The 26,068-nt window shown below is 37.9% G+C and overlaps 1 protein-coding gene across 2 annotated transcripts; it reads right to left on the bottom strand.

Moving 5' to 3' along the window:
* Positions 1-811: 811 nt before the first annotated feature.
* On the bottom strand, positions 812-26,068 carry LOC109176010. Of its 2 annotated transcripts, none has more exons than XM_019325412.1 (5): positions 25,964-26,068; positions 6,804-6,945; positions 2,865-3,432; positions 2,396-2,731; positions 812-2,194 (listed from the first exon to the last, which is right to left on the bottom strand). In XM_019325412.1, exons 3-5 carry the CDS (start codon positions 3,354-3,356, stop codon positions 920-922), a joined length of 2,103 nt encoding a protein of 700 aa, XP_019180957.1. In that variant the 5' UTR covers positions 3,357-3,432; positions 6,804-6,945; positions 25,964-26,068; the 3' UTR covers positions 812-919. The 2 variants fall into 2 exon arrangements, with proteins under 2 accessions (XP_019180957.1, XP_019180956.1); XM_019325411.1 differs by having other exon boundaries at positions 2,865-3,373.

Below are 26,068 nucleotides of genomic sequence, written 5' to 3'. Positions count from 1 at the left end.
AAATTATAAATTATTACTTTATTTATTTGTACTTGGGTTTTAATAATCTATTTTTTTTTTTGGTATAATATTTTTTTAAAATGATTCAGTGTCTTTAAATTTGTAATTTGTTTGCAAAGGATGCAAACTTGATAGAAACCATGTAATTTAAAAGAAAAATTCGAGCTCATGTAGGAAGTGCAAAACTTATTGGGATGAGATGAGGAGAGCCTTATCTCTAAAATTTAAGTGACATGGATTTATAACTTAAAAGTGTTCTTTTAAACATGATGTGGCTTGCAATCCAAGCAAAATTAGCAAAGGTTGCAAGTGTTGGAAAATGGAGAAAAAAGTACAATGTCATGAGTTGAGAGTACGCTTTTATTACTTTTTTAACCATTTTTAATATTTTAAATAGTAATAAATTTGATTAAAAATAATACGGAGTAATATTTTAATTGAATGTGAAGTATGATCCACTTTAAAAGTGAATTGAAATTACATAGAAGTAGAGAAAATAGTAAAGGAAATGTAAATTGAATGATTAGAAAGTAGGACAAATTTTTAAAAGTGGGAAAGTATTGCAAGGATACACTTATTATACCATGGATCATGGTTCATTTTGCAATGAGGATCCGAGTCCAACATATACAATTTAAATAATGAATGTTCACAATTTACATACTGAATGTTCACAATTATGTACACAATTTACATACTTAATGTTCACTATTTACATACTAAATATTTACAATTTATCTTTTACAAAATTATAAATATTCAGTAGATAAATTGTGAACATTCAATATATAAATGATGTATTTTGTACCTAGCACTATCTTGCAAGGTAGATCCGAGTAGACAAAATAATTTGCAGCAGGGATAAGGAAGGGTAGCCTTAAATTGCTAAACTTGCTTAGCTACCTCAGAGACAGATGGATCAATGATGATGTCGTTTTCTCTGTAAGAAATAGCTGAGGATACTGAAGGTGGCTGATAAGATTGATACGAGAAGTGAGAAGAAGGATAGCAAGAGAGCGCGGGTTACTAATTTAGAGTACCATGGTTTGAGATGATACTGAATGATGTCTAGTTTCACCTTTCGAAGATGGGTGCTGGTGAGTGGGAGGAGGAGCGTGTCCGTGGAAGCACCACCGCCGGCGCCGGCGCCGGTACATGCCACACTTTTCAGATACACGGCTACCTCGTCTATCAGGACTTTACCACCCTCCACTTTAATCACTCCCTTCTGCTCTAACAGCGCAGCGTCTTGGTCGGTGCGGACAATATCGCACAGAAACCTCAGATATTCACTTACCCCCCTTTCCCTTAGGCCCTGATCATTCTCGTAAGCTTTCAGAGATGTGTACATCTCCTTCATCATCTCATTGAAAGTGAAGACTGGCAAATGAAGGACCTTCCCCATGAACACGCCATCCTTGATCTGAATCTCCCTAATTGCCATGCCGCTTACCGGCTTAAAGTCGATACCTTTAGAATACATTGTTGTGGCACTCGGGATCCTTTGACCTTCACCATCTTTGGGGTCCAAATAGTTTGTGTTAACCCCGATTTCTAAATCAACGTTGCCATTTTGGTGACGAGTCTCTTCATCAACAATCTCGCCTCTAGCCGTCCCAACCCATCGACAGTGGAGCCCATGAAGTACGTCTGTATACTCTTTACTCGGATCAGAATATGTGCTACTGCTGCTTCGGTTCATTTTGAGCACAGGGTCCAAGATCAAGTCATATAGGACAGTTTTGAGTAGATCTGAAGAAGGGGGATTTTTCCAATCCTCGTTTAGAGCAAGCTTCTTAAAAAAAGAATGGTGGATTAGTTTATTGAGCACAACCAGTGGAATTTGGTTGCCAGGAAACACCATACCCTTAGAGAACTTACTCTTCCGGTTTTCGTAGTCATTTTTATCGCTGCCAAACAGGATCTCATGGAGTCCACCCTCAGTTTCAAGCTTATCTACCCCTAATCCAAGATAAAAGAACATTTGCAGGAGGAATAAGCAACCGTGATTTATCATCATATATTTAAAGAAACTAATTTCTTGCATCCCATCCCTGTTTGGCATGTCTTTATCATCATAAGCACTCATTGCTTCTTCTATAACTTCTCCGATTTTACTGAAGTAGTACTCCTTTATTATGTTCTCTTCTTGCATAACATTTTGATCGCCTTCTGTGGTATTCTGGTTGCTTTGCGCAAGTTCTGTGACATTTCGATCCCCTTCATCTATTTGAGTTGCTTCCCTAATTCCTGGGACATTTCCTTCCCCTCCAGAATTTTGCCCCATGCCAGTTTGACTGCCCAACACTACCTTAAAAGTACTAAGTAGAGAAGAGAATAACTTCTCGTAAAGACTTTTTGCTCGTTCTATAACTTCTCCAGTTTTACTGCTTTGTGCCTGCTCCGTGACATTTTGGTTGCTTTGCTTAGGTTCTGTGACATCTTGATCAGTAATTTCATCGCCTCTGATCTCTGTCATGAGATCCTTATCCAGGCTCGTCCTTTTTATGAGATACTCCCAAGCCACTTCTGCAGCTGGTTTTATCCTTTGACGTTGGCTGGCTCTAAGAACATCTTGCTCGGCTCCTATGTTAGCTTCTCCAGGTACCTCTGGCTCTGGCTTTATTATCTCTTCATACAAGGGACCAAATGCATATATTTCGCCCTTCTGGAAGAGAGAAGCTGTATTTCCATCCTTGCGTTTGATGATTCGGCGTTTGGGAACATGGGACTGTGACATGGATGAGAACTTGTATTTGATTAATTGTAAAACTATTTAAATAAATATGTACAAGAAAGAGTGACAGTATAACTTGAACTCAATAGACTGGTCGGCCAGCAAGCGCCAAGTCCTCCAAAATTACCTGGGAGCATCCTAAATAATCCGTCACCGACGCATTTCCTTGCCAGAGGGATTGAACCCTTGAAGATGAAGCCAAAGCCTCCTCGACAGCATCCCAAATTTCCTTTGAAGTTTGACGACCAACTGCCAAGTGCATGACCTCCTCAGATAGGGAAGAAATCAACATGGACATTATTGCTTGGTCTTGTTGCACCCACAGAGCATACGCCGGATTTGGTGATGAAGGATCACCAGAGGCGGACAGAACAACCAGCGACGGACAGGGCATTGAGCCATCAACAAATCCCATTAAGTTCTGACCCCGTAGAAACGGTACAATCTGTGTCCTCCATAATAAAAAGTTACGGGAAGTCAACTTGGTGCTGATAAAGTGGTGGGCTGTTGACAAGGAGTTCATAGCAATAGATACCGGAGTGGCAGCAGGTACATCAGAGACAATTTGTTTGGAAGAAATTGCAACAGATCCGTTAGAAACCGCAGAATTGGCAACCATGGCAGGCTCGGAAGAAACTGCAACAGATCCATCAGAACAGCAGAATTGGCAATCATGGCTGAGAAAGTCTAAATTACTGATACCAATGAGAACTTGTATTTGATTAATTGTAAAACTATTCCGGTATACAACAATAAATAAATAAGTATAAAGAGCCACAGTATAACTTGAGCTCAGTAGAGTCCTAATAACATGGACTTAGCGAACTAGTTCAATCAGTCGGCAACCAAATTCAAAAGAATCCATTATTTTATATATATAAAAGGTGATACTCCTATATAAACCTCATTATTTCTACTATCTATCTACTATACTAATAAGAGCCCAAAAGAGTTAGGCCTATAATGGCTAGAAAAAATAGCGGTCAAAATTTTTAATCAAATGAATGGCTCAGATTGATCATATTTTATTTTTTCCTTAAGATTTCCTAATTTATCCTTAATGAATATGATTTTCCGTTAACTTTTCCATTAAATATTATCTTTTTCGTTAATTTCTGTTAGTTTACCGTTAACTTACTCATTGATTTCAATAACAAAGATCTTAGGTTCGAACCCCATCCCAATCAAAGTTGGCATAATTAGTACTCTATTTTACTCTTATTAAATTAAAAAAAATAATAATTTAGTAGCTACAACAAAAAATAATACATATGCATTTCTTTAATTTAAAATTATGTGTCTACAATGCATTTATTCAAAAAAAAATATTCATTATCAATAAATTAAATAAGAGAAATAATTTCATTAGTTTTATTGCCTTTATTTTTCTCCAATATAAAAATTCTTTACATTCAAAATTCAAATTCATCAATTGATTATATTGGCTAAATTGTCCCTATAATGTCTTTATTAAAAAAAAAATATTCACTATCAATAAATTAATTAAGAGAAATAATTTTATTAGTTATATTCAAATTAAAATTCTTTACATTCAAATTCATCAATTGATTATATTCACTACATTGTCTATTATCTTTTTTGTGCACTTTTTTTTAATTAAATATCAAAGCTATAATACAAAATAATGCTATATATTTATTTACCAAATATTTTACTAATACCATGAAAAAATTTAAAAAATTTAAATTAATAAAGCCAATTATATTAACTACTTGAGGGATTTGTTGACAAAGAGAGTATTCAAATCACACAACAAATTGAAGTGAGAAACTACCTCCCAATATCCTTGTTTGACAATTACCAGTTAGCGGTTAGAGTTAGCGGATTTGACCAGCAAATTATATCAACAGGTGGTAAAAAGATATTTAAAAAAATTAGCTGTTTAAATTAACATTTAAAATGACATAAGGGTATACATATAATAATAATAATAATAATAATAATAATAATAATAATAATAATAATAATACTAATAATAATAATAATAATAATAATAATAATAATAATAATAATAATAATAATTGTTTTAATAATAATTTTTTTAAAAAAAATAGATGCGTTTTGAGGAAATCATTCTTAAAAAAGTTAAGTGAAAATATTGTAAATTGCAATGTTTGTATTTTCAGTGGTTTGGAACACATTGGTGCTTCAAACTATTGAATAACCAAAACACTTTCTTTAGCATTTTGATCTTTGGGTTATAATTAAAAATTTTAAACTTTTACTACATCTAAAGTCCTTAAATTATAAATTTCTTTATCCATGATAATTTATTCAACAATAATGGTTGAACTAAATGAACACTGAGCAAAACACTTAAAGGACTGGTACCGTTGATTTATTCATTGATCTTGTATATATGTGCACTCATTAAATATATTAAAAACCTTTGCAACAAAAATACCTGGTTACTATTTAATTTTTTTTTTTTAGTAACAATTATATTGAATCTCCTATATTACATTGTATTCATATACTATGAATTACATATTTAAATAAACAAATTAGACATTAAATTACTTATGTTGAACTTTTCATATATAATCTTGCATTGATATACTTTTAAATATTTATTTAATTATAAATATTGGGTAGAAAAAATAACCGTCAAATTATTAAATCAAATGAATAGTTCAGATTGTTCAAATTTTAATCCTACCGCTGGAATCTCCTCAAAAAATATTAGTATATATTTAATATTTTATGCTTTAATTTTTATTTGCTCTCCCTTATGTCCCGTATTTAGTTTCAACCATACCCATACAATTATTTTATTGACAATTATAATCAATCTTGACTATATTATCTTGCATTTCTAAACTTAGAATTACCAACTTAAATACGCAAATTTAACATTCAATTATCTATGCATGAACAATTCCAATATAATCTTGTCTTGATATACTTTAAAATACTTATTTAAGAAAAACATTGGGCATTATCTCAATCGCGCAATGCGCGTAAAAAACTAGTTTTATATATAAAAGGTGATACTCGTATATGAATCTTTCCCACATGAGTTCCTGAGAACAGATCTAAAAGGGTGTATTTAATCAAGATTTTTATAAACTTTTAAGACTTTTAAGGATTTTAAAAGTTTGATAGTATTTGATCTCAACTTTTAAAGACTCTTTAAAAGTATAACCGTATTTGATTCAAATTCTTAAAAAGTAATTATATTGGTATTCTATGCGGACTTTTATAAAATCTTTGAAAGTCAACTAGTATTCAAAAATTTATTAACTTTTATAGACGGATTAGGATTCATGTAGATTTTCCTTCACAAATATATATACTTGAAATCTGACCCCCTCCAATCCCAAACTTTTCAACATTCTGTACAGACATTTTTTTCATATTTGAACTTGACAAACTTTTCATTTATTCATATCAAATTTTACGGTATTTTTCACAACTTTCATACATATGCATATACTTTTTATTTTATACATATTTATACAAATTTAAAAAGATTTTTTTTTTTTTTTTTTTTTTTTTTTGTGAACATCAACAAAATTTTGTTGCGGTTCACAACAAATTTTTTGAACCGCAACAAAATCTAGTTTTTGTTCGCAACAATAATAAAATTTTAAATACAATTGAGTTTTTAATTTTATATAATTATTTAGTGAAATTGATTGCTATTGCCGTTATGTATAACACACTATATTTTTGTGCCAATTAATTTTAATTTTTATTTTTTACAATACAATAATTTATTTATAATTTATAAAAATTATATATTATAAAATTTTGTAATATGAAAAAGTTGTTAAAAGTTTATAAATGTTTGTTATGCCACTTATGCAGATTTTTATGGAGCCTTACATGATTTATGAAAATTTAAAAAATTCTATGAAAGTTTGAAAATTGTTTATAAAAGTCATTTAAAATCCATCACTTTAAAAGTGTTTGAAAGTATATAAAAATATTGATTGAATACACCCCTTGAGCTATAAAAATAAAAAAATCAATAGCTAGATTAATAATGAACATCCTAACCTGATTTAACCAATACTTTAATCGGAAGCGTTAAAATACTAACCTGATTCCCTGAGAGATTGGTGAAACCTTTAGCTCTTTCTTCTTCCCAACTCCATTTTTCAAGTTCACAGAGTGTTTCTCTTTTCCTTCTGGTCTTTCACGTTTAGTTTTCACAGTGAAAGGATAGAAAATAGTTTATGGCCCTGGTTAACCATAACAACCATTTGAATATTAAATATTGAAATTATGGCAATAATGGACCATATATAAACCAATACCATTAAATAGGCTTAATAGCCTCATTGAAAGCCATAGAGAGGGGAATCATAACCCCTTGATCTGTTACATATTTTATTCCCACCTATCACAATGAGATTTTAATTGTCGGACAGTTATGCTGTGGAACCGTGTTCACCATGTGCATAGTGAACACAGAATATATCCATAATTTCTAAGTTGTGGATCCGTAATTTCTATATTGTAGATTCATAACATATATACTGTAGATTCATAATTTCTATACCGTACTGTAGATCCAATAATTTCTCAGATGTAGATCCATAATTTTTATACTGTAGATTCATAACATCTATATTGTAGATTCATAATTTATATATCGTACTGTAGGTTCATAATTTCTACAGCATAGAAATTATGGATCTACCCATGTGTTCACCATGCACTTGGTGAACACGTTTCCACAGCATAATTTGCGTTAATTGTCCATACGACTTAATACATGGGCCACAATAACATTAAAATAAAATATTCTAACACATGCGCCTAATCAACAATCCAAATTCCACATAATATCAATTAAGGGGCAAATTTGTGCATGTAAATTTCTAAACTTCCGTCAAAATAAGTAAGTCGACAACAAAATAAGCCAATTTTTCTACATTACATGCAAAATAAGTTTATCCGTGTATATTCTTTTTTTAAACAAAATATTTTTTCCAAGTAAGCACACAAGTAAGCTTATTTTTTCTATCTATCTATCTACATCTATCTATCTCTACAATTCTAATAAGAGCGAAAAATGTTAGTCCCTTAACTGGAAAATAAAAAAATATCAGTAGTATTGTTTCTTAAAATGAATGGTTCATATTATTTTGATTTTAGTATTTTTTTTAATGATTTTCCTTATTTACCATATATTATTTTCTTCTCTTAAATAACCTAAATTCCGTTAGTATAAACTTTAGTAACGAAATATTCCGTTAACTATTTATTATTTTTAACTTACCCAATAATTTCTATAAGAAAGGTCTTAGCTAGGTTCGAACCACATCTCAATTAGAGTTGGCATAATTGTTAAACATATACTATGAATATGTTAAAATATATATATATATTTTTGAAAGTAAACTTAATTCATTATATCAGAATGAAGAATGTTTACAAGAAAAGATGGAGGGGAGTCCAGCCACTCCCCGCGACCTGACTCAGAAAAGGCCTCCCTAGAAACACAGTGAGCGGCACGATTCGCAGATCGCTTAACAAAATAGAATTTTACATCCTCAATTTCAGATGCCAAATCCTTTACATCATCCACCAAATAGCCAAAAGCTGAACCAAAAGACACAGAATGAATAGCATTACATACCAGTTGTGAGTCCATCTCCACATCCACACGTCCTAGTCCCGTAGCCTTCAGCCAGCTGAGAGCTTCTCTTACACACAAGGCCTCGACTTCCTTCACCAAATAAGTTCCTGCTACAAGCACATTCTTAGCCGCCAAGAACCCCCCATTCTCATCCCGCAGCACCCAACCCAACCCCATCCGTCCTTCCTCCTGCCGGACCGAAACATCCGTATTTAATTTAAACCTGTCCAACCGCGGCTTCTTCCAGTGGTTAGCGTCCACACGATGTTCCTGATTCGCCCCACACCACCCCTCCAGAAAGTCTAGGGCACGCTGCACCACCGTGGCTGAATTATACACACTGCCCTTCCAGACACTGTCATTCCTGCTTGTCCACAATCCCCAACATACCATTACAAACCGTGGCAAAGAGTCAGCACACAACTTGCTAACACACCAAAAAAACCAATCAGAGATATTATCACCTGCATAAGCATTCAGCTGTGGCACACCCAATAGGCTCCAAACCCGCCTGGCCTCCGCACAGTTTACAAAAAGATAGACCGCAGACTCGGCCACCAGCCTACACATATGACAATCAAGTGAACAAGCTACCCTTTTCACAGCCAACGCATCACGCGTGGGAAGAAACTCAGAAGCTAGCTGCCAACAGAAACATTTTACCTTAGGGGGGACATGTAAACTCCATATACGTGACCATGGCCGATCATCCGAGGCAACCATGGTAAGCCGTTTGTAGCATGACTTAACAGAATACATCCCCTTCGAATCCCAATGCCAAGTCCAGCGATCAACAGGCCTGCGCCAACTAACCGGAATATTCATAATCAATCTTGCATCACGGGAGTTAAAAATATCATTAATACAATCATAATCCCATCCCGTACCTTGGTCATTTAACAAAGACGTCACCCGGGCTCCAAAGACAGACTGGTGCAACTCTGTTTCTACATATGGGTTGTTGTCATCTGGCAACCAGGGATCCAAACCAATTATCGTGCCCGCCCCATTCCCAACGAACCTCCTACACCCCTCCTTCAACACCCATTGTACTGCCATAATACCCTTCCAAATGTAAGAGGGATTACTTCCCTCCGTTGCATCAAAGAAACCACACCTCGGGTAATAACGCGCTTTGTAAACCCGAGCCACCAAAGACTGTGGTCTGGTTACCAAGCGCCAAGCTTGCTTCCCAAGCAACGCTTTATTCATCTCATGCAATTTCCGGTACCCTAAACCTCCACAAACCTTTGGCTTACACAACCCTTCCCAAGAGCGCCACCGGATGCCCTGACCCCCTCCTACACTGCCAGTCCACCAATACTGATTCATCAACGTCTCAATCTCTCGACACAGCCCCACAGGTAACAAGAAAATCATCATTGCAAAGGTGGGCATTGCTTGAATCACATTCTTCAACAGGACTTCCCTACCTGCTCTCGATAGGAACTTTGCACTCCACGATCTGATCTTAGCAAGTATTCGGTCTTTGATGAAACCCAGAATCTCCTTCTTCTTCCTGCCAACTATGGATGGTAGCCTAAATACCTCCCACTCGTAACCCCTTCCTCCACCCCCAGAACCTCCACCACCTCATTCCGCACATTCTGCTGAACATTTGCACTAAAGCACGCAGTGGACTTATCATAATTAACCCATTGGCCCGAAGCCTTAGAGTAAGTATCCAGAACATACCTCATCTGCACACTCTCATCCAAATTCGCCCGATGAAACAAGAAGCAGTCATCAGCAAATAGAAGGTGAGAGATCGTCGGGGCTCCTCTAACAACTGTGACACCATGCAACACACCCCCAGCCATTCTCTTCTCCAACAATGCACTGAGTCCCTCGGTTACAAACAGAAACAAATAGGGTGAAAGCGGGTCCCCCTGACGAAGTCCCCTTCCCGGTAATATAGGCCCCAACTGCCGGTGCTCATGCAGCACACTATAACGCACAGATGTAACCGTCTCCATCATCAAATCAACCCACTGCTTAGCAAATCCCATTTTCAACATTACCGCCTCCAGATACAGCCACTCAACCCTATCATAAGCTTTGGACATATCCAACTTCAGTGCCACAACACCATTTTGTCCCTGCGTTTCCTCTTCAGGTAGTGGTGCACCTCATATGCCAACATTATGTTATCCGAGATTAGCCTCCCCGGAATAAAAGCACTCTGTGCACAGGAAATCAAATTATGCAACATATGTTTCAACCTGTTAGCACATACCTTAGCAGCGATTTTATAAACCACGTTGCACAGAGCTATAGGGCGAAGATCCTTCATAGATACCGGACTCAGCTTCTTAGGCACCAACACAATAAAGGTTTCAGTTGCCCTCTGGGGCAATTTTGCAGTCTCAAGAAACTGCTTACAAAATAACCACACTTCTCCCCCGACAATGTCCCAGTAGTGCTGAAAAAACCCCGGGCCAAACCCATCAGGTCCAGGCGATTTATCAGGATGCATTTGAAAAGCCGCTTCACGGACCTCGTCCATACTCAGCGGCCTTAACAACCCCGCATTATCCACATCAGAAACCCTCTTTGTAATAACATCAATCACCTCCTGTACATCCCCGTAGTCCGGCGAGAACAACTCCTCAAAATACGCCACCATCAACTCCCCCAACTGATCCTCCCCTTCAACCCAATTACCCTCCCCATCCTGCAACCTCACCACCTTATTCCTCCGCCGGCGGGCTTTTACCGAATTATGAAAGAACCTACTATTCACATCGCCCCCCTTATACCAATGCTCTTTAGCCCGCTGCTTCCAGTACATACTCTGCTGTTCTAACAAAAACAAGTGCTCCTTCTGCGCAGCTGCATAACCCCTCATCCCATACCCATCTCGCCGCATACACAACCTTTCCATCTGACCCTTACAACGGTCTATCCTCTGCTGGAACTCCTTATTATACTGACGTCCCCAACAGGCTATATCCGTGGCACACATACCGATTCTAGAGATAGTATCCAAACCCGCAGACCGAGTCCAGCTCTGCACCACAATCTCTCGGCACACATCCTCCCGTAGCCACATATTATCAAAACAAAACCGTGGCCGTCTCCGAATCCCGGGTAACACAACTGGAGTGACTAACAACGGCGAGTGATCACTGTAAGGGACAACTAAAGATTGCGCCCGTACACCCTCAAATAGAATAAGCCAATCATCAGATGCAAGGACACGATCCAACTTTTCCTCAATCATATGATCAGTTCCCCTGGACTTCACCCACGTGAACTGATTTCCACTAAAAGGCACATCATGCAGACCACAATCATCCACCGCCGCTCTAAACCCATTAATCTGCCACTCCGGGTGAGGCACACGCCCCCGTTTCTCTGACTGGTCCATAAGATCATTAAAGTCACCCACAACCAACTAAGGCAACTGACTCCGCCCCGATAGCGTGCGTAACATCTGCCAGGCCTCCCTACGTCGGGTACGTTCTGGATATCCATAATACCCCGTTAAACGCCACTTCGAACTCCCAACATCCAACTCAACCTCAGCATCCACATGATTAGTAGAATAACCCGTTACCCTCAACTCCACCGTATTCATCCACAATACCGCAAGTCCCCCACTATGCCCATCCGAATCCACGGCAAACACACTATCATACCGCAACTGTACACGCACCTCCTCCATCTTGTGCCTATCAACAAAAGTCTCAACAAGAAAAAGAACACACGGCCTCTTAGAACGGACCAAGTCCGCTAGAACCCGAATCGCCGTAGGGTTGCCAAGCCCCGGACAATTCCATGATATAAGACTCATAATTCTGGGCGGGTCTGCGCCGCAAGACCCGCCTCCAAGCCGTTTTTTGAACCCGTAGCATCACAGTCCATCTCCGTCTCCGCCGCCACCTCCTCCACACGCCTCCGTTTCTGCTCCCCAACCACCACACAACCACCATCCCCCCTCCCCACAACACTGCCCCCTCCCCCGCACTCCACACTGCCACCCACATTCCCTCCCACAATACTGCCCCTTATTTCGCCAACCACACTGCCAACTTCCCCTCTCAACCCAACATTGCCCCCAACGTCTCTCCCCTCACTGCCACCCTCCCTTCCTCCCACTAAACTGCCCCCAACACCGCCACTCACACTGCCACCATCCCGAGTTTCCAGTACAGAACCCCCTCCACCGCCCCCAACACTGCCTCGTACCCCCTTCTCCACCCTGGCCTCTCCATCCAGTCCACCACTCTCCTCACCAACACTGGCCACACCCCCCATTGCCGGTGACCTCCAGAGCTTCCTCTCAGCAGCAACCTGCGGTGGGATCCAACACTGATTTTGCGTCGGCGTAGCTCTCCTCGTCCCCGCCCTAAGCCAAGCCCCATAAGGCTTGTCCACAATCGGTTGCTCCCGCCACAATGCTATACGGCAGAATCTATCCCCGTACCCAATCACCCCACACAGGAAACAAAACGTGGGTAGCCTCTCGTACCAGAAATCCACCACAACCCATCCAGCACCCCCCCTTCTTCAATCTCATCTGCTTCTTAAGTGGTTTAGACACATCAATGGAGACCCGAACACGGAAAAATATTCGTAACGAACCATCAAAATTACGAGAGTCCGTTTGAACAACCGAGCCAATTGCCCTCACCACTACATCACTCCGAAACCCCACCGGCAGTGCATGAATCTGAACCCAAAACTCAGCATGCGTTAGGGCTACCGTCTCCGCATCAACCCCGGACGACACCTCCTTCATCACCAACAAGCTTTGCTCATATGCCCACGACCCCTCGCTCAATATCCTACTACGGTCCCCCTCGTGATAGAAGCGGAACAAAAACTTTCGGGGCTCCAACTCCCGCATATTAACCCCCATAGCCGGCTGCCACACCCCAGCCATTGTATCTTGAAAGAAAGCAAAGCGTACTGACCTGGTTGTGATTAACCTCCCTACCGCATAGTAGCAGTCCTCTTCTACAACCGTAGCGTCATTCTCATCCATAATCTGCATGAAGCTTCCATCATCATCAACGTCCGCCAGAGTCAGGCCCGCACACTGGTCGGCGACATCATCGGCTTCCATCGTGACTTTCCGGCAATCTATCGTCGTCACGGCCAAAACGCAAAAAAACCTCGGAAAACCCTAGAACTCGCGAAAACGGCGAGAGAGAATTTCAATTTAAGTATTTGTATCTATCGTCCTATGTTAAAATATATTTTAAAAAATACATAATATAAAATTTAACATAAACTTTGTTCAAATAATTAGTCCGGCTAAATACAAAACATTCAAAGTTAAGCATCAAAGATTATATATCAAGAACTTTAAAAATCATTTGATTTTTATGCGTTTAAAAAAACAAATTTAGATCAGAACAAAACTTAATATTTCAATTATACTTTTGCATTACTGGTATGATTTAGGTCGTTATGGTATTAATATTTTTTGTATGTAATTTTATAATGGTACAATTGTACATTACTTTACAAATATTATATTATTATTTTTTTTATCAAACAAAATTGTTCTTACATCATTATCAGGCCTGCGCGACCTAACTACAAAGTTGTTGATCATAAATACAATTACACCTGGACTCTAAAACGGGTAAGATCGATCATTTTCTAACGAGTTGACAATGTTGACATCTCACTGGCTCCAATTGAACAAGTTTACACATCAGAATTTTATCAATGGATGAAAACTTCTAAAGAAATTTGTAAGTTAATTTTTACTATATCAGTATAACAATATCTATTGTAACTATATATTTTGAATTACTTATTATCATCCTTTATTGATATGAATTGTAACAATTGTCATTGACAAACTCTTAAAACAATTTGCCACAACAGCGAATGTAAATTTAAAAAAAAAAATCAATAATTTCATTATTGTTGATAAAAAGTATGTACGCCACTTTATTATTCTTATTAAATTAAATAAAGTAGTAACTACAACAAAAAATAATAATATGCATTTAGTTAATTTAGAATTAGATGTCTATAATTCCTTTTAGGATCATTTTCTAACGAATTGACAATGTTGACATCCCACTGGCTCCAATTGAACAAGCTAAGTTTACACATCAGAATTTTATCAATGCATGAAAACTTCTAAAGAAATTTATAAGTTAATTTTTACTATATCATTATAACAATATCTATTATAACAATATATTTTGAATTATTTATTATCATCTTTTATTGACAGGAATTGTAACAATTGTCATTGACAAACTCTTAAAACAATTTGTCTCAATAACGAATGTAAATTTAAAAAAATCAATGATTGCATTATTGTTGATGAAAAGTATGTACGCCACTTTTTAAATTACTCTTATTAAATTAAATAAAATAGTAGCTACAAGAAAAAATAATAATATGCATTTAATTAATTTAGAATTAGATGTCTATAATTCCTTTATTTAAAAAAAAATTATTCATTATAAAAAAAATAAAAAGAGATATAATTTCATTAGTTATATTATCTTTATTTTCTACAATTCAAAGATTCATTAATTTATTAATTTATTATATTCCCTACATTGTCCATTGTCTTCTTATTTACATTATCTAGCTTGTAATTAAATATCAAAGTTATAATACAAAATATGTTATATATATTTATTTACCAAGTATTTTATACAAATATAATAAAAATATTAATATTTTGTTCAATACTTTCACATGATAACCTACGACACACATCTCACAACACATGAAACATGTATGGAAAAAACGACCACTACCAAATATCAATAGGTGCTTGTAAGATAAAGAGTTAATAGTACAACTAAAATCCCATCATATACACAACAAGGCAAATCTAAAGCTTCCTATACCATAATCTCATTGCACGATGAATCCATTTATGCTACCACCAGTAACCCAATTGCACATGACACACTACCAATAAAAAAAAAAAGGACATGTACTAATGATGAAGACAATGACAATGCTACCCAAAAGAGAATTATGAAGAATTAGAGAAATTTAAACCAAAAGTATTATTTATTTAGACTATTGTTTTTAGACTAAGTATTTAGACTAGCGTTATTACAAAGTTGCAAATATTTATTTTAGTGACAATAAAATCAATATCTCATATATTATCTTGCATTTATATACTTTAAATTACTGATTTAAATAAACAAATTCAATATTTATTTACATATGCATGAACATCTCCGATATAATATTGCATTGATATACTTTGAAATACTTATTTAAAAATAATCATTGGGCATTATTTTATTCGCGCAAAGCGCGTAAATGAACTAATATACATAATAAAGATGAATGTGGGTGTCTACAAATTTGTGTGCATTTAATGAATGAGTTTACAATTTGAGCGCAAACAAAACAAACACGAGTGCACACTTTTAAAACCATGCACAATAAGTAAGTGCACACACAACAGCACATGCATAGACATATGAACCCAAAGACCAGAACAATTGATAACAATTTGGCATAAATTACGACATACACATTAACAAATAAACAATGCACACAATGTCGGGTTCAGTGCACACAACCAACATACTTTGATTAAATGTGCACACTGAAATAAAAACGCACACACAGCCCTAGAATGCACAAAAAACTACAAAGCAATGCACAAATACCAAATGCCTTAGCCCCCTTATGCACACGAATCTATACTAGAGTGCGAACTGATTGAATATGAAGTGCACATATAAGGAATTAGAAGTAGACAATCCTACCAAAAATACAATCTTACAAGAAAATATAATCCTACAAAAAATATACATCCTAAAATCATGCATAACATCCACAAGTAATAATATCAGGATTCTAAACTAACATAAAATTATTAAGCGAAAAGGGTCAAATAAGCCCTCAAAATTTAGCTGAAAAGTCAATTAGCCTCCTAAACTTTTAAAGGTGCAATTGCACACATCAACAATTTATTTTGATGCAATGAAGCCCCAAAACCGGTTGACCTGCTATCACAGGTCATTAGGGTTCCGACAACCCTCGAGCGAAATTCCAGCAGAATTTCAGGCAACAAAGTGACCGGCGACTGACGAACGGTCGCTGGTCAAGGAGAAAGCGACCAAAGTCGTCCTTCTCCAGGCGATAAGGCGATCACTAGGTCGCCTTCTCCGGTGAGAAGGCGACCCAAATGGGTAGCCTTCTCCGATTAAGAAGGCAACCTAGTTCTGGGTCTCCTCGCCAACTCCTTTTTCTAGGAGATGAGATTGTTTGAGCACCAACTCTCATTTTTAGGACGAAAGGCTGATCCAAGCGTCGACACCCTTTTCAAGGAGGAACGCTTGAAACTTGTAAAATGCATCACACAGGGATGTTAGAACAGCGGTTATAACACAAGGAGTTGGTAACGCAGTTTGGGAAAGAAACCTAGTCTGCGAGGCACTTCTCAATTTGAGAATTTGTCTAAATCCACTAAAAGCTTAATATTCAAAGTACATAGTTTTGGAACCTGAGATTACACAATAGAATGATCTTTCTGACCAAACTATTGTAACTTAAACACATGTATTAGTTTCTAAGGGAATTTAGATCACTCTCAAAATACACTCATACCTCACAGAATAGGCTTGAAGAATGCATGAATTCTTGTGACGGAGAGTAGACAATATTTATAACCATTAATGCTTATTCATTTGGGAGAGTGCTCATAATCCTAATCTTTCTAGGTTTTGAGTTACTTATCTTCTTCAAGCTTTAATCTTCCTTGAGGACTGGTAATCCTTTTTGCAAACAACTTTAACAAGAACTTTTTAAGTCAACACTTTCCCCCATTGTCAAATTTTAGGCATAAACCTTGATCTCATAAAAGCTTGATTTCTAATATTCTCCCCCTTAGTTGATTCCCTGTGTCTTTATTATTTTTTTTATTAGCTTTGATCAGAGCTGACTTTGGATATTCTCTTAATTCATCATTGTCAAAAAACATATGGTAGAGTAGCAAATCATATGACATAGTAGCAGAAATGATACGCAGCTACAACCAAAAGAATCATATGAATAAAAATAACTTGAAGCATCAAGCAAAATAAATTAAATAAAATAACAAAAACAGACAGCTCTTTCTCCATTTTTTTCTAAAAAGTTTCTGAGGATGTTGAAACAGAGGTTTCAACTCCTTCTTTTTGATCACCCTCTTGCCTTTCTTCTTAAGGATCTTCCTCTTGACTTTCTCCTTCATCGTCTGCTTTTAGAGCTTCCAGCCATTGTAAAACTTCTACCTTTTCTTCTTTGATCTCCATATGTTTCCTCATGATCTGTTTTTCTGAAGCGTCCAATTCAACCAACCATTTTTCAAAGTATCTGATCAGTGTCTGTTGGTGTGTTGGATTTTCTTTCGGAGTTGATGATTTTAGGTCATTCTAGTGACCACCCTGTTTCAACTTTGTAGTAGTGTTGATAGTCTTGACTTGAATCTTTGACCCATGAGATTTGAGTCCTTGCTTTGCCAAAACAGAGAAGATTAGATTTGGAAAGATGAGAGATGCTTTTGGCATACTGTTTGAGTCCTTGCTTTCAACAAGATTTGTAATCTGACTATAAATGATGGCTCCAATTTTAACTTTGACACCCTTCCCTATTTTGTATAGTAGTTCTGCTAAGCTCCATTTTACAGTGGTCTCATGTAAAGATGTCATCCAATTAACAAGGACAATCTTTTGCAGTATGGCATACTTGCTTGTTAATGACGCAACTTTGATCTTCTTTCTCTCAAAACACACATTTCCAGCTTTGATCTTCTTTGTTCTTCACTAGTTGACCCTAGGTTCCTATTGATGATTTCTGCATTGAATTCCTTGAATTTTCCCCTTAGATACACATTTCCATACATAGGGTTGCTGTGGTGGTATTTTTGGTGAGGTTGCAATATAATTCTTGGACAACTTATTCTTCACAGGGTTCAATATTGGTAACTTTTCCCAAGGGTTGACTATTAGTCATTGCTTTACATATTTGTTCATAATTGTCCAGCCTGTCAATGACTAGAAGTTTTTGACTAATATCCTTTTTCTATACTATTTTATCACATAGTTTGGTAGACTGTCTGGTTAAAAACTTAGAGCTATAAGGTTTTGGCAAGTCAGACACTTTTCTCAAATTGTTTGCCTCTCGATAACTTTCTTTCCCTTTTCTTTGGCAGAGAGTTTCCTTTTTTTCCATTTCTTGGTATTTGGCACGAGTTATTGGCCAAACAGAACCAGATTCTCCACTTGTTTCTTCAGGATTCTAGCTTACTTCCTCCAATGGTTCCTTCTCTTTATGTTTTCTTGTCTTTGATTTTCTAGGAGGGGCTATGTTAGGCTGTCTCCGAGGTAGTCTATCGGAGATTAGGAAATCATCGGGTCTTTTAGCCTTAGGATCTGCCCCCTCGAATGGGTCGACCCGCTTCCGTTTTCTTTGGATTTTGTCAGACTGGGGTGTTGGAACTCTAGTTTCAGACTAAGGTGTTGGAACTCTGGTTTCATCTCCCCTAGTTGAAAGATGTTCACTATTTAGGGAACTGGGATGGAAATTTATCTAAGCTTCTTGATTATGTGGTTCCTTTGTTTCTTTTTCCTCTTCGAAAAACTTATGCAAGTCTCTTTCAAAGCTAGGAGAGGACGAATCAAACGCCCAGGTCTTGGTGAAGATATATTCCTTTCTTAGGGCTTCTCTTCATTCTTCCTCAGATTATTCATTAGCTTGCTGGCATGCCTGATTTAGGGTAAATGAAAACTGGCAAAGCTCTCTCAAATCGGCCACAATCGGCATAGGGTTAGATGTTTCTTCATAGACTACAATAGGTTGATTTGAGTTACTTGGAGGCGGTACTCTGCTTTCTTGGACCTCCTGGAATGGAACCTGGGAGACAAGAATGGGGTCCATGGGCAATAGTAGCCGGGTCACCGGTGTGGGCTGGAGTCGACCAACTGCCGGCGAATGTCATGGTGTGTTGAGGTCTCTCTTCGAGGTACTTTCGTCTTTGCTCTCCTTGAACCTTTCATGTTCTTTTTGGGTTCCACATATGTTTTTTATTGTGACCGATGTTGGGTTTTAACCATTTTTACTTCGTGGGGAAGGTAGTAGGAGTAGATGAGTGGGTGAGTGGTGAAGACAACCACGACTTGCTTCCATCTCTTTTAAACTTTGACTATTCTCGTGGGCCGAGAAATTAGGTCGGTTTTGGGCCTTTTCTTGTTTTACAATTATAGAGGCCCATACTATATACTTCTTCCCCATATGACAAAGTCCAATTTCGAACCTTACCCTTGTAAATCTGTTCCCATCTAGTGCTTTTGTTAAAATATAAGCTAGTTGGTTTTCAGTGTTAATATGTGTGAGATTAATAATCTCATCTTTGACTAGCTCTCTTATAAAGTGATGTCTAATATCGATGTGTTTTGTACGAGAGTGTTGTACTGGATTTTTTGAGATATCTATTGCATTTTTGTTGTCACAGTAAATGGTTATAATTGCTTGGCTTATCCCATAATCTTCTAACATTTGTTTCATCCATAGTAGTCGGGTAAAACAGCTTCCAGCAGCTATGGATTCAGTTTTTTCGGTTGACAAAGATATTGAACTTTGTTTTTTTCTTAGCCAAGACACTAGATTTGTTCCTAGGAAAAAACATCCGCCTGATGTGATTTTCCTATCATCCATGTTTCCTGCCCAATCAGCATCGCAACAGGCAGATAAGTGTTGATTGGTATCGAATGAATACCATATTCCCAAGTTAGTTGTTCCTTTTATATATTTGATAATTATTTTCACAGCTTTTAGGTGTGTTTTTGTAGGTTTAGCTTGGTACCTAGCGCATATTCCTACCCCAAAGCTTAGATCTGGCCTACTGGTTGTTAAGTATAACAGACCTCCTATCATACACCAATATAGAGTTTGTTCCACACTCTTTCCTTCTGGATCTTTGGAGATTCTTTCTGTTGTTGGAACAAGTGTTCTAACAACCTTGCTTTCTTCTAGCCCGAACCTTTTGACAAGATTTATTGCATATTTGCTTTGTGTGATGAATATTCCATTTTCCAGTTGTTTGATGTGTAATCCCATAAAGTAATTGAGTTCACCAACCATGCTCATTTCGAATTCTCCTTCCATATCTGTGATGAATCGTTGTTTGTAGCATTCTAGAGTTGATCCAAAGACTATGTCATCTACATAGATTTGTGCTATCACAATGTCTTGTTCATAGCGTCTGACAAACAGTGTTTTGTTGACAGTTCCTCTTCGATAACCCTTTTTATTAAGAATTCAGTGAGTCGTTCATACCAAGCTTGTGGTGCTTATTTCAAGCCATATAGAGCCTTTTTGGGTCTGTAGACATCTTGGAGATGTTGAGGGTCTTCAAAACCTTTTGGTTGAGCAACATAGACTTCTTCTTTTAGATACCCATTGAGAAATGAAGTTCTAACATCCATCTGATAGAGTTTTATTTTTAGGATGCATGCTACTGCTACGAGAAGATGGATGGACTCAATCCGGGCTACTAATCTAGTTTATGTGTAGCCTTGTGCTACTAATCTAGCTTTATTTTTGATTATATTCCCTAGCTCATCTGTTTTGTTTTTGTAGATTCATTTTATTCCAATAACATTGGCATCTTTGGGTTTAGATACTAATTCCCATACTTTATTCCTTTCAAAGTGTTGCAGCTCCTCCTGCATGGCTTCTATCCGGGATTTTTGTTATTATTTCTAAATGTGTTAAACTTCTTGAGAACTCTATTGAAATTTTTGGTTAAGAGTGCAATAGACTGTTCCATGTTTCCAGTATCAAAATATGAGTGTTCCTCCTGTTTTGATTGGAATGCTATTCCTTTGCCATTGTTTTTCTTGTTCTGCAGCATCTCAAGTTCGCATGTTTGAAGATTTCCCATTAGATCACTGAGTTTGCAGGTATTTAGATCTTTACTTTCTTGAATGGCTGTAACTTTCATCATGAACCTTTTAGGTAGTAACCGTAATACCTTTTTCACTAACCTAGATTCGTGAACAGGTTCCCCTAGGTTAAAAGCATCTCCGGCAATCCCTAATACCCTTGCATTAAATTAGGTGATGTTTTCTTCCTCTTCCATCTTTAAGTTTTCAAACTGAGTTTGTATCATTTGCAACTTGGATTGCTTGACAGTGAAGTTTCCTTCGTGATGATCACATAGAATATCCCATGCTATCTTTGCTATTCTAGTAGAGTCAAATAACTTGAAGGTTTCTTCACTTACGGCTCCAAAGATAGCGTTCATGGCTTTCGAGTTAAAATCATATTCCTTGATTTCCTCTACACTCCAGGTTGTACGTGGTTTTAGATTTCCTTTGTCATCAACTGGATTTTTCCATTTATTCTTAATTGCTCCCAAGACACCTTGACCTTTTGCTAATATATAGATTTTCATCCTGGCTTTCCAGTAGGAGAAATTTGTACCAATTAGGGCAGGTGGCCTGTTGTTTGATAGTCCTTCTCTTGGAAACTCCATTAAGATCCTACTAGTAACTTAACCAATTTGGCTCTGATACCAATTGAAACTTTTAAAAGCAGCACACATGGATGTTAGAATAGCAGTTATAACACAATGAGTTGGTAACGCAGTTCGGGAAAGAACCCTAGTCTGCGAGGCACTTCTCAATTGAGAATTTGCCTAAATCCACTAAAAGCATAATATTCAAAATACATAGTTTTGAAACCTGAGATTGCACAATAGAATGATCTTTCCTACCAAACTATTGTAACCTAAACACATGTACTACTTTCTAATTGAATTTAGATCACTCTCAAAAGACTCTTACACCTCACAGAATAGGCTTGAAGAATGCGTGAGGTCTTGTGACGGAGAGTAGACAATATTTATAACCATTACTCCTTATTCATTTGGGAGAGCGCTCATAATCCTAATCATTCTAGGTTTTGAGTTATTTATCTTCTTCAACCTTTAATCTTCCTTTACAACTGGTAATCCTTTTTGCAAACAACTTTGACAAGAACTTTTTAAGTTAACAACGTTGACCAAGTGTCGACTTCTTTTTCAAGGAGGAAAGACCAACTAAGTGTCTACTCCTTTCTCAAGGAGGAAAGACCAACTAGGTCCTCCTCCTACTATCCTTGCCACGGGGAACTACTACATTTTCAACCCCCTCCCCGCCCAGCGGCTACATATGGATCCATTACCAGTAAATTCGGTATGGATTCCGAGTTCCCCTTCATTCCTTCTTGACCTTTTTCTTTCGCTACTTTGGCGTCCTACCCGGTCAACTAGTCCCCAACTCCCATCGCCCTCTAACCTTCTTTCTGACCGTGTGTGAGTCACTCGGTCTACCCCAATCTCTATTTCTCTTCCACCAGCTTTTCCATGTTACCTGGGTAGGCAAGACGGCCTATGGTTTCCTTCAAATTTCCCAGTGGAACGGCATCTATTTCCTAGACGGATTGCATGACTCACACAAATGTTGGAAGAAGGGTTTTTTCTTCATTTGACCGGTTGCTCTTCACAAACCTTTCACTTTCCCCGCTTTTTGGCGTCTTTCTTACTTCCGGCTAAGTAAGAAGCTGGATTACAACGAAGAAATGACCAACGACCTCGCTCTTTTGATTAGCATCGACTCGGTCTCGGGGCACTCACTAGTCACGCTTGAGGGCATTCAACCAAGCTAGCCTCTTGCCCGAGGGTGCGTCGACCACAGGTTGCCACTCTTCCTACTTTTACCTTTACATAAAAGTTAATTAATTTGTACCTTTTCCCAGGTTACGGTGACTCCGAAGAGCCCTTGGACGATAACGATGTAGCAAACGACTGCTAATATGGCCGACCGCCGCACCGCGCATCAAGCTTGCTTCAAGTCCCGGGTCTCTTCTTCAGCCTACAAGGGGAAGAGACCGGTTGGTCCTAGCTCAACTCCGCCAGCTCCGACTACTCATTCCAACACTCCCCTGGCCAGCGGAGGAGCGCCTGCTGCTGCCACCCGGACTTCATGCCCATCCCGCCCCTCTTCAGGCTCCAAGTGTCCTACGGATTCCATCAACACCCTCGCCGCTAAGAAGATCCGGCTTGGCATGGATGCTATTTCCAACGACATGATCGTCAAGGAGAAGTTTCCATTCTTTGATTAGATAGAAACGGTCGTCTTTCCAAAGGACCTCAGGGCTATGGAGGAGGCCCCTGCCGACCGCCTACTACAATCGGTCGCTTACCACACTTACTAGGTAAGCCTTTATCCTTGACCTCCCTTTATTTGTTTTGTACTCTCTAGGCCGACTCTAAGACTTTGTAGACAGTCAAGGCCGACCATGCCAATGACTTCGATGGGCTGAACCTGAAGATTAGCAACCAGGAGTCTACCTTGGACGCTGAGCGAAAAACCGTCGAGCATTTGATGTTCAAGGTGGCGACTGCTTGCCAGGCTGCCCTATAGGAGTACAAAGGGCCGGCCGTCTTTCAGGCGGGCGTTATGGCTGTAGCCCAGCAACACCTTAAGAAGCTGGCTAATGAGTGGTTGGCGACTCTTGAGGTTAAGCAGGTCTAGACCGACATCGGGGAGAAAGACAATCACACGGGTGCTGAAGATCAGCAAAAGGAGATTTATAGCATCATCTGAGTTCAAGATCCGGCTTTCTCCTCCGAGGCAAGGGTCTTCTTGCTTGGCTACCCGACTTCGAATGGAGGTAAGGGGTCTTCCTGCTTGGCTGCCCAACTTCGAACAGAGGCCGAACGTACACGTTACCCCCGCACATCAATAGGGGGCTGAGGTAATTGAAAGAGTCGCCTCAAGGAGTATAGGTGGCATCGAGATCCCAATATAATGGACCCAACATACCTCGACTTGACTGCAAACCTTACTAACTTAGCAAGAATGGACCGCGCCCCGGTTCCTCCCGTACCGAGTGTGAGCCAAAAAGCAACAGTTGACTCGGACAAGGAAGAAGATCAGTCTGTTGCACTCCAATTGAACCGACCGCGGCGTGGGTCTACTGATCTCAACCCACTCACTGGACCAACGGAGGGTGGGACGACCGGAGTCCCTTAGTCCGACTACTAACCAGACTATTCTATTTACTTTTTTGTATTCACCCTTTCCCTCTTGTAATAGCGATAGGGCTTTTTGAATTTTCAATGAAGTACTTTCCTTTTTGCTTATCTCGCACTAACTCATAAACAACTCGACTGACTTCACCGACTAGATTGACTCTGAATTACTCCCTTGACCCATTTTCTTTATTCACCTTACAATCGCTAAGTATTATCACTCGAACTATCACAGCCTTACCGACCAAGCCTACCTAATTGACACGGCCCAAGCGAGCCCTCTCGAGTCTTCGAACTTCCTCTGACCATACTGACTCCGAGTAGCTTCCTTATATCTTCTTTTAACTCCCTTGGTGCCAATAAGTAATATCACTCGTTCTTCCAGCTGACCATGATTCGACTTCCTTGCGCAGTCTAACTTAGTCAGACCCCACGCGACCAGCTATTTGGACATGATGATTATTTTTTCCTCCCAACTTTTACAAGTCAGCTAGCCATCTTTTCTCAAACTGTCCCGAGTCGAGTGATCTCGTACAAGGTGACCAACGTTAGTACTTGACTAATCTTGGAGATCAGGCCACCATTTCATACCCTTGCCACTCGACCCTTGCTTATAATCGCTATTCTTTGCCTGGTTGACCTATCTACACCGCAAACCTCTTTCCAAACTCCTAAGTGATATTACTCGGTCACCCTATTGATCCCTTTATTAAACCTGCCTCGTTCTTATACGCACCTTAAGCTTTCAACAATACGCAAGTGTTAAAATGACGCACCTTAAGTGTTAAAATGATACACCTTAAGCTTTCAACAATACGCAAAATTACTATAATGCCACCATGTTTTTTTAATTTATATTCATTTTGGTCGTTTAATTTTGGCAAGATCAATGACTATATGATTAATCTCATGTTTTACCTAGACACCTCCTTTGCATTTGATCTCTAGTATATATATATATATATATATATATATATATATATATATATATATATATATATATATATATATAATTTCATATTGAATATATAAACAATGACTTTTTTTTCCTTCCTCATTTTGATTCCATTATTTAAAAGTAGGGAAAGAGAATTGTAATTGAATTTATGATTACTAATTAAATAATTTGAATTCAATAGTAGAACTATAGAAGTAGGTAACCAAATTTGATAATGAATGTTAAATATGATAGTAGCACGACACAATCCAGTCAATCCTCAATACTTCTAAAAGAAATTATAGAATGGTAATTAAATTTAAAATTCTCTCACTTAATTAATTTGTTTTATTACAGTTTTCTTAAACTTGAGCTAGCAAGAAAAGTTCCGTCCAGGGAGTTGCTTTTGGTCCTAGCTATCTGTACCCACTGAGAATTCCGAAGGAGATTATAGCTAGATTTATAGTAGTTCCGTTCAACACACTAAATATTGTAAAGGAAAAATGATTAAATAAAGTTTTCAACTGCTCCAATATATATATATATATATATATATATATATATATATATATATATATATATATATATATATAAAGAATTATAGACTTGTTAAAAGCATAGAGTAACTGTAAAGCGAGGGGGATATTAGGGAATCGAGAGACATACCTACTTCTAGCAGTACCAGCGCTTCGCATACATGCCAATTCAAAGAAGATTAATTGGATTCTCAGTGAATCTGTGATTCCGTTGGCAGGCCAAAACTGAGCTGCA

This window comes from Ipomoea nil, unplaced genomic scaffold (assembly GCF_001879475.1).
Source record: "Ipomoea nil cultivar Tokyo-kokei standard unplaced genomic scaffold, Asagao_1.1 scaffold0688, whole genome shotgun sequence".
Lineage (NCBI taxonomy): Eukaryota > Viridiplantae > Streptophyta > Magnoliopsida > Solanales > Convolvulaceae > Ipomoea > Ipomoea nil.
This window is presented reverse-complemented; position numbering and strand designations above follow the sequence as displayed.